The sequence below is a fragment of the Hypanus sabinus genome, chromosome 2 (genome assembly GCF_030144855.1).
Source record: "Hypanus sabinus isolate sHypSab1 chromosome 2, sHypSab1.hap1, whole genome shotgun sequence".
In the NCBI taxonomy this organism is placed as follows: domain Eukaryota; kingdom Metazoa; phylum Chordata; class Chondrichthyes; order Myliobatiformes; family Dasyatidae; genus Hypanus; species Hypanus sabinus.
The window spans coordinates 167,331,213-167,341,191 of NC_082707.1; the positions used below are offsets into that span (position 1 = coordinate 167,331,213).

General features: G+C 45.6%; 1 protein-coding gene across 1 annotated transcript; it reads right to left on the bottom strand.

Moving 5' to 3' along the window:
* Positions 1-5,367: 5,367 nt before the first annotated feature.
* Positions 5,368-8,098, bottom strand: ankrd9 (ankyrin repeat domain 9). Its single transcript, XM_059958903.1, has one exon. The coding sequence runs from the start codon at positions 7,958-7,960 to the stop codon at positions 7,058-7,060; it is 903 nt and encodes a 300-aa protein (XP_059814886.1). The 5' UTR covers positions 7,961-8,098; the 3' UTR covers positions 5,368-7,057.
* Positions 8,099-9,979: the final 1,881 nt, after the last annotated feature.

The following is a 9,979-nucleotide window of genomic DNA, read 5'->3' on the forward strand; positions in this document are numbered from 1 at the left end:
CATATTCTTCAACAGATCATTGTTCTGCAAGCAGGGTCGAAGGTCACAAAACCAGTCCAAACTTCACAAATTCTTTCTTTAAAAAACCAGGCACAGTCCCTTTTCCACTATTGTCCATAACATTCACAACACCATCCTTTAACTCATCACCAACTTTTTGAACACCCTCTAACACAAATAACTGAGAATCCTCAATTTCCACTGGCGCCAAGGTTAACCCTTCATTCACCGAATCAAGTCCATCTGATCCAGAAGGACTGCATTCCTTTTTAACCAAATCAGACACCTCAGACCTCTCCTGAGTTTCAACACAAGGTTCAGTACCCTGTGCATTCACAGGTACTTCAACAACCTGCACACAGGCAAACGGGACATCTGCCTCCTCTAGGCTTTCAATACCAGTCCCAATTTCAAAATCCAAGTTCCCCTGATAGTCCCAGCTACTCTCTGGGAAGCTCCCATCAGGAGTAAACTCAACCTTGTGGGCTAAAACAACCTCGTCTGTCAACCCAGCAGACTCCCACAAGGTAGTGGCATCCTTTTCATCTCGGAACGCCTTTTCATCATCGGGAACACACTTCTTAAATTCATCAGTTACAACCAGCTCTTTCAAGCTATATACATCATCAAAGTCAAACACTGGACTTCCCAGCTGCAATATTCTTATCTTTTCTAGCTCAAACTGCCTTCCTTTCTCCCTTTCCTCTCGGTGCTTTTCGGCTTCTTCTCTGTCTTTCTACTTTTAACTGTTTTATTTGGAACTCATGTTCGTACTTCATTTTATCTGCCTGAAGCTGAACCTCAGCCTCACTAAGTGTTTCACCCTCAACAAACAACTCCAACGCCTCCTCTTTGAATTTCCCCTCGGCTACATAATGATGTGCTATTAACAACTGTACCTGAGCCTTCCTCATTTGAGTGGTCACCTTAATCTTTAACTTCTGAGCAATTCCCACCAGTACCTCCCTCTTAGCCTAATCCATCCTGAGGGGCTGGATCCGCCACAAACTTATTAACCTCAAACTCCATTTCTGCTGTTTGCCTTTCTGGTTTTCCACACAACCAAATCAGATAAGGGAATTTACCCCAATCAATTCACTGCCCCCCCCCTACAAATTTGGTAATCAAATCCCAGACGAGCCCCCAGTTTGTCATGTACCCTGTAACTGGGTTACCAAACCAGAAGAAATGGAATACATGTTGGAGTCTGTAATTACTAGTAACTAATAAAGTTTATTAGCAAGCTAAGTAATACAGTACAAAAATTAAATGCAAATATGTATATTACAAGTTAGCAATTTTATATATATATGTATGTACAGAAGTGTGGTAAAAAGAATCAAAAACCAAACTCTTCCAAAGTCTAGGGGTAAATGAATAGTCTTAGGAGATGATGAAAGTTCCGTTCAGTTCAGTTTAGCTTAGGTCGAGGTGGTTGCTGGTGTAACGTTGGAGAGAGAGAGAGAGAGAGAGAGAGAGAGAGAGAGAGAGAGAGAGAGCGAGAGGTGCAGTTACATTTGCAGGCAAACCTTCCATTGTCTTCTTGTCCCATTGTGGTCACCAACTGTGACCAGTACGGCCGTTCTTCCATGGTGGACCCGTCACCCAGGCAAGGGTGGACAGACGACAGGTCCCCACTGGTCGCACCTTTACACACTGTGAGCCTCTGACCGATTACCCCGGACCGATCCTCCAACTTGTGGGTGCACAATGCTCTTTCAGTGTCTTGAGGCGTGTCTGTCAGTGTCTCAGCAGACCCGTCTTTTATCTCCCCTGACGAGGTATCAGCCATCCATCATCTCCATGTCCATCAAACTGGCCACTCCCTCCTGTCTCAGCAGGCACCTGGCATCACTCTGCTGTGTCAGTAGAGATCCACACACAGGCCAAATGTCCTTGGCGTTAAAGTCAACAGTTAGCAAAGATGCCATAATACTAAATCATCCATTTTAATCCTTGTCTCTCTCTCTCCCATCTGCAACAGGATGCCTCCCCCGCCCCCATCTCTCTCTCTCTCGTTAGTGCCATAGGTCACAGGGGGGTCAACTCTGCACCCCATCTCCAAACTGGTTTTCTCAACACACATAACACCCCCACTCTCGACGAAGGTCTTGACCTGAAACATTTGACTATCCATTTCCCTTCATAGGTGGTGCCTGACCTGCCGTGATCATCCAGCATGTTGTGCATTACTTGCATTTCCAACATCTGCAGTCTCCCACTGTCTCCAGGAGAGATGACAGCTTGAGCTGGGGCCACAGAAAACCATGGGAGAGTCTGTACTTCCTTTTACAAGTTGTAAATCAGCTGGATGAGGAAACTGAAGGACATGAAAGGTTTGAATGCCAGTAAGTAAGTATAAGTGAACAAAGCACAAGGTGTGTCAGTAGTCAGCTTGACAAAGTGCAGCAGAAGCTTAAGGTAAACTTGCACAACTGTTGTAACTTAAATCCAGGAACCTGACTTTATGAAAATATTGCAGCAGAAGACAATTTTCTTAATTGTTTGCACGTCCTGGTCTTTTAAAAATGTAGGAGATAAAATTAACTACTAAGTTTATGAGCTTTGTCAGTGAGACCACATAGTTCCAATAGAAATATGCTCATACAAAAAGAATGTGAATGCTTTTTAATTGTGCTCTCATAATTGAAACATAATTTGGCATTTCAGTCATAGATGACATTAACCATTACCTGTCAAACTTGAACCACACCTTGAGAGATGTTAGCTACAAATTATCCCAGTTCTTTGGGGTAACAAAGGACAGGTTGATAAATAGCTTTCTATTTTCATATAAGCTCAGATTCCCTGCTATATAAATATTTAAAATGTCATGGAATATGTTATTTGAAATACATTAAGCGAGCACCTGTTTGTTACCATGGCTGCCTTTCTGACTGCAGCTTACTAATGGATTACTGGGTTCTGATTGACTCTTTTCTTGGGCTTTGGACTGAGAACAACACACAAAATACTGGAGGAACTCAGCAGGTCAGGCAGCATCTATGGAGGGGATTAAACAGTCAGTGTTTCAGGCTGACAATACTTCATCAGGACTGGCAAGGAAGAAGATGCCAGAATGAGAAGGTGAGGGGAGGGGAAGGAGGACAAGCTAGAAGGAGATAGGTGATGCCGGGTGGGTGGGCGAGGGGAAATGAAGTACGCAGGTGACTGGTGGAAAAGACAAAAGGCTGGAGAAGAAGGAAGGTGATAGGAAAGGAGAGTGGAGCATGGGAGAAAGGACACTGGGGAGGTGATAGGCCAGTGAGGAGACAACGTAAGGGGCTAGGGTAGGGATTAGAAGAAAAGGGAAGGGGGTGGAACAGAAATTATCGGAAGGAGAAATCGATATTCATACCATCAGGTTGCAGGCTACCTCGATGGTGCATGAGGTGCTGTTTGTCCACCCTGAGAGTGGCCTCATTGTGCCAGAAGAGGAGGCCAAGGAACAGATATTTCAGGATGGGGATGGTGACAGGTGTTAAAATGGTTGACCACGGTGAAATACCCCTTTTTGCAGATGAATTGGAGATGCTTGATAAGGTGGCTCCCCAATTTATGCTGGCTCTCATCAATGAAGGTAGAATTGGCAGCCTCGGATTCTTTAGGTGACCTCAACAGATTCACAGGTGAAGCGTTGCCTCACTTGGCTGTTTGGGCCCTGAATGGAGGGGAGGGAGGAGGTGAATGGGCAGGTGTAGCATTTCTGTCACGAGCAGGGATGTGTGCTAGGAGGGAGATTAGTGAAAAATGGACGAAAGGACAAGAAACTATCATGGAGAGAGCAATTTCTGCAAAAAGCTGAGAGAGTGGAGGAGGTAGTAGGATCCCTTTGAAGACAGTGGAGGTTGTGGAGTATGATGTGGTTGGGGAGGCTCAAGGGGTGGTAGGGGAGGACAAGAGGAACTCTACCCCTGTTAAGATGGCAGGAAGATGGGGTGAGTGTGATGTCTGGGAAAAGGAGGAGATGTGGGTGAGGACAGCATCAGTGGAGGAAGGGAGACCCCATTCTTTGAAGAAGGAGGCATTTCTGATGTCTTGGAAAGGAAAGCAGCATCCTGGGAGCCAATGCAGTGCAGACAAAGGAATTGAGAAAAGGGTTTAGCCTTTCTACAGGAGACAGGATCCTCAATCTCTCTGTCTCCATCTTTGGAGACAAACTGTCTACCAATTTTATGATGTGCTAAAGACTGTGGTATTTAACTAATTCACATTTGCTGCTTCAGTGAGGAAAATTAACTCAGACAGAAATGAACATCCATTTGTGCCACCTGAGGGCATATGTCATCATGTTTAAAATCAGTTTGAATGATCCCTTACTTCTAGCTATGCATACTGTACCATTACTGAAGGCCAAGCTATCAAGCAGAGCAATGCTGCTCTTCTCTCTTTACTGTCAGTGGTGTTTATCACCATCCTTACAGGGAATGGCCCTTTGTAGACCCACAGGTTAATACCATGGCTTACACAACACATTAGTACTAGCGTGATCATTGAAGAATTTCGTGGGCAGTGGAATTTGAAGAGACCATCAACAGTGTCTCTCGGTGGGTGGAGTCAATGGTATGATTATATGATATATATGTACAATGTCTGAAATACATCTTATGGAAATGTTTGTTTGATGATGAACTTCAATTAAAAAAAATTACAAAAAAAAAAGAAAACACCATGTATAATAATTGGTGCGGCCGCCTGCATTTTTCTCAGCGTTGCTCTGTGATGAAAATTATGCCCATCAAACCTCTGGATAGATAGAACCCACACGTTGATTCAGGGAGCAGGTCTTTGATCATTGGGAGGTGAAGAGTGAGGGAGATCCTAGTGCTAATTTCTCATGTCAGGCAGCAAGGAAACTCCTGGATGTCTAATGAGGAAGCTTCATTCTTTCAACATTGCGCATAGAACATTACAGCACAGTACAGGCCCTTCGGCCGACAATGTTGTGGTGGCCTTTTAACCTACTTTAAAATCAACCTAACTCTCCTATATAACCCACCAATTTTCTGTTATCTATGTACCCATCAATGAATTTCTTAAATGCTATGAACTCCTTTCTTGCCACAACGTTGGGCAAACCACTTATGGAAGGGAAGCTAATTTTCAGAACTAAGGAGAAACAGTTTAATCAATGCCAAGGTCTTCCTTGGTGTACCACAATGCTTGCAGTTGTATACATTCAAAGGCAAACTTCAAGTCTTTCCCTGAGGCCTAAGAGAAGATGAACCTGAAACTCAACATCTGTACAAAGCAACACACACAAAATGCTGGCGGAACACAGCAGGCCAGGCAGCAGCTATAGGGAGAAGCACTGTCGACATTTCGGGCTGAGACCCTTCGTCCGGACTTCTCCCTATAGATGCTGCCTGGCCTGCTGTGTTCCACCAGCATTTTGTGTGTGTTGTTGTTTGAATTTCCAGCATCTGCAGATTTCCTCGTGTTTGATCTGTACAAAGCAATTATCCACTGATGTGAAGGCCTTGCATCACGCTGCCCGCCAATCATAAAAATTCACAGTGAGACCCTGAAAACACGTATGGCTTCCCACACCTCGCGTGTCACTTCTTGGTGATCATCATCATAGAACAGTGGACAATACAGGCTCTTCAGCCTAGGAATGTCAGGCCGGCCAAACGCCAAATTAGACCAAATCTAAATATAAGAGATTTTGAAGTCTTGAGAAACACACACACAAACTGCAGCAGAAACTCAGCATTAAAGCAGTACTTATAGAGAGGAATAAACTGAATCTATTTGCCGGCACATAACCCATATCCCCCAATTCCCTGCCTATTCATGCACCTCTTAAATGCCTCAATTATGTCTACTTCCACCACCTCCTCTGGCAGCACCTTCTAGGTACCTATCACTGTGTGTAAACCTTAGGTTGCGCATCTCCTTTAAACTTTATTCTTATAGCTATGTCTTCCAATATTTGACGTTTCTACCCTGGGAAAAAACTGTGACCTGTCTTTGCCTCTCATAATTTTATAAATCTCTGTCATGTTTCCCTTCTGCCTAACGCTCAGGGAGAAAACAGTCCAAGTTTGTCCAACCTCTCTTTATCGCTAACACTCTCTAATCCAGGCAGCATTTTGATCAATCTCTTCTCCACACTCTTTCCAAAAGCATCTACTTCCTTCCTGTGGCTGGGTGACCATAGCGGTTGAAGAAAGTGGGGTCTGAAGATCAAACCCTGGAACTTTGCACAAAACTCACTGACCAGTAAGCCCTGAGATCCGGGAAAGATTCCAAAAACATTTGTCAAAGCAAACCTCTCCAAGTTCACTGAAAGGATAGTGGGCATCATTTATGGACGTTCTCGTCAAATTCAGTTACATTGGCAGAGGCCACATTACTACCGCCTGATTCCTGAAAGATACTCTTTTCTAAACTCTGCCATTGCAAGAAATCACCAGGCAGACGGAGGAAAAGATTCAAGAATGTGCGCAAAGCGTTTTGCAAAAAATGATCATCGTACTAACTTCCGGGTATCTCTGCTTTAAGACTATTCAAAGTGGGGAAGGAGCAGTTGGGACAGTCTTGAGGTCACGGATGGGGAGCACAAAGAGATACCGTGAAAACAGGTACCGCACCAATAATCCACTGTCCCTACCAAGAGTCTGTGTTCCACCACCTCGAAACCCTCAAAACCTGAGTGGAAGCACGTCATCTTTGACAGGGAAGTACTGCCTCGGGGAGAAAAACCTAAATGACACAAATAACAGCAGTTAATACGTTCCCGATTCTAATTTGGGAGAAATCTATTAAACACTTAATCAAAACTATTTACTGCGGGAATTGAAACCCGAATGCAGAGATACAGTTCACACCCAAAGCATTACATAACGGCTATTATTTGAAAAGCTTGAATGAAAGGTATTACCCAAGGAAGTCAAACAAATCACTTAGGCTTTAATGACCTCTTTCGCAAAGTTTATGATTCCATAGTACACTTCACTAAAGTTCATCATTATAAAAGCAGCCAAACGTCCATTTAGAAAGAAGTCTTTTTGTAACCAGTCTTTTATCAAATTCCTTAAACACAAAAGCGACATCATTTATAGCTTGATTGGGCAGTGTCTTCCGTGGTCAGTTTGATATCCAAAGGTTTAAGGAGATGGGATATAGGCAATTCGTGCAGCCCCTCTGGGAATTTCTCCGGAGCGATGGCTGCGATTAAAGTTTGCATGGCCTTCACAAAGAGTGGCGGCGGACTGCAGCCCGAGAGCCACTGAAAGATGTCCGGAGAAAGCAAACTCTGCCAGAGACCGGCGTTGCTCCTCAGCGCCGACTTCATTTTAAATTTCAGTTCGGGCATGAAAAGCAGGAGACTGTGCAGGCAAGCGTGCTTGCCCTGCAGCTCCAGCCGGCTGTCACACAGCTGCAGGAGTAATGTGTCCAGCGGTGTATTGCCCTCGCAGTCGGTGATGTAGGGAGAGGAGCCGTGCGTCAGAAGCAGGATCAAACACTCGGCTCTGGCCAGCTCGCAAGCTAGGTGCAGCGGAGTTTTGCCGTTCTCCACATGCACGCAGCCCCTGCGGTTGATGTAATCCGAGCGGTCGATGCCAGGACAGTCCCGCAGGCACTTCAGGAGGCGTCCCAGGGTGGCGACGCGGTTGTAGCGTACGGCCATGGCGAGGTGCAGGGCCGAGGAGCGGCAGCAGCAGAAGCTGTCGCTGGGCACGGCCAGCGCTGCCCGCGGGTGTTGGCTGAGCAGATACTGGCCGTAGCGCTGGTGGTCGTGCACCAACGCGTAGAGCAGGGCTTCGGACGGCGAGTAGGCGCTCATACGGCCGCCCTCCTCCCAGTGAAACGCCTCCATGGTCCTTATTTCCTCCAGGATCCAGACGGGCAGGAGGTCCCGCACCGCCTGATAGAAGGCGAAGGACGATTTCTGGCAGCGCTCCTGGCAGCGGTAGTCGCGGTCGTGGGGAGGGCTGCCCAGGTCCCACGGCATGCTTGTCGAGCTCCTACAGCCGTTGTCGAGGTGACGGGAGGCTCTCCTCAGTGCTACACTTGTCTTGCTCACTGGCAACAGGTCGGCGACTTGTTGTTGCTGCGTCTCCGGGGAACCCGCTCTCCCGGAACTCGCTGGCTTCCGGTCAGCCCTTTTATGCGACCGTCCCCCTGACCGGCGACTCCGGCATTGGCCGCGCTGGACACACCGCCCTGATCCTGACTAATGGTGAAGCTGAACAGGGAACACCCTCTCACTGCCTATAATTTGACATTGAGACCACATCCTGCGAAGAGTCACCACAAACGCTATAAAGCGATGACGTGAGCAGCGTTAGATTCCAGTTTCCCCTTTATTGGTCAAAGCTCAAAGTAAGTTTATTAATAAAGTGCATATATATCATCACATACAACCCTGAGTTCCGCTTTCTTGCGGGCATACTCGGGATTTCCAAGAACCACAGAGGGATCAATAAGAGACGGCGCCTAACAGGAAGGGTAACCAAACAAATATATAATAATATTAATAACAACAACAACAACAACAACAGTAATAATAATAATAAACAAACAAACAAGCAAGCAAGCAATAAATATCGAGAACATGAGAGGAAAGTGAGTCCATCGGTTGTGGGAACAGTTTACTGATGCGGCAAGTGAAATTTCCGCATCCCCTCTGGTTCAGGAGCCTGATGGTTGAGGGGTAATAATTGTTTCTGAACCTGGTGGTGTGGGTCCTCCTTCCTGATGGCAGCGGTGAGAAGAGAGCAAGTGGGGGTCCTCGATGATGAATGCTGTTCTTCTGCGACAGCGCTCCGTGTAAATGGGCTCGATGGTGGGGAGGAATTTACCCGTGATGGGCTTAATTAGCCACTATAAATTGCGCCTACTATGCAACTGAGTGGTAGAGTTTGAAGAGGAATGTAAAAAAATTGGAGTGAATGACGGGAATGTATGGAGAATAAAAGTTGGGATTAATGTAAGGACAGTTTTTACCTCACTGCAGTAAGGTTTTAAATGGTTCCCCAATACAATAAATTAGTCTCGCCCTCACAATCTCCTCATGGCCCTGTACCCACACTGTACTGTCTCTGCAGCTGTTACGCCTTATTCTGTTCTGTTACTGTTTTACCTTGTTCTACCTCAGTGCACTGTGTAATGATTTGATCTGTATGACCAGCATGCAAGACAAACTTCTCACCGTGTCTCAGTACATGTGACCATGAAGCAATAATTACAGCAACAAATGGGTGTTCGATAGTCAGATTGGGACAATGAGTCTGTCTCAATACTACGACGTGCACGAGGCCCAGGTAGTGTATTAATCAGTCATACAGGGACCACGGACAATGATTCCAGACCTACTGCTTACCAGCCCAGTGAGTTGTGAGCACCAGATCTGGCACATGATGAAACGCTCTGGTTTGGAAATGATGCAACTACAATATCGTAACTTTATACAGAACTGTAACCTGCTTCATCACAAACAACAGAAAATCTGCAGTTGCTGAACTCCAAGGCAGCGCACAGAAAATGCTGGAGGAACTCAGCAGGTCAGGAGCGCCTCGACCTGAAACGTTGACTGCTTTACTCTTCCTCATAGATGCTGCCTGACCTGCTGAGTTCCTCTAGCGTGTGTGTGACTTGCTTTATCAGCACCTGTTCTACTAGTGACCCACCTCCCTATTAGCATACTGCGGAGGAAATGGAGACTAGTTAATAGATTCCCTGTAACAAGTGGCTGAGCTCGCTTGGTATCAAACCTAAACTAAAAGATGTTCCCCCTGAAAAGGAAAGAATGTAAAGTGAGTGGAAATAACGCCAATTTAGAATTTACAATTCAGAAATACAGCTTTCTAAATTAGATATAAATCACTATTCCTTTAACATATGTGAGCTCCAATTTAAACAGCTTCTTATCTCATGGAAGGCAGAAAAACAAGTTGATTCACCTTTTCAGAAGCATAACTATCCAACTCGTCACCAAAGCCTAAAAACAAACAAAAGTAACATTTGTTTT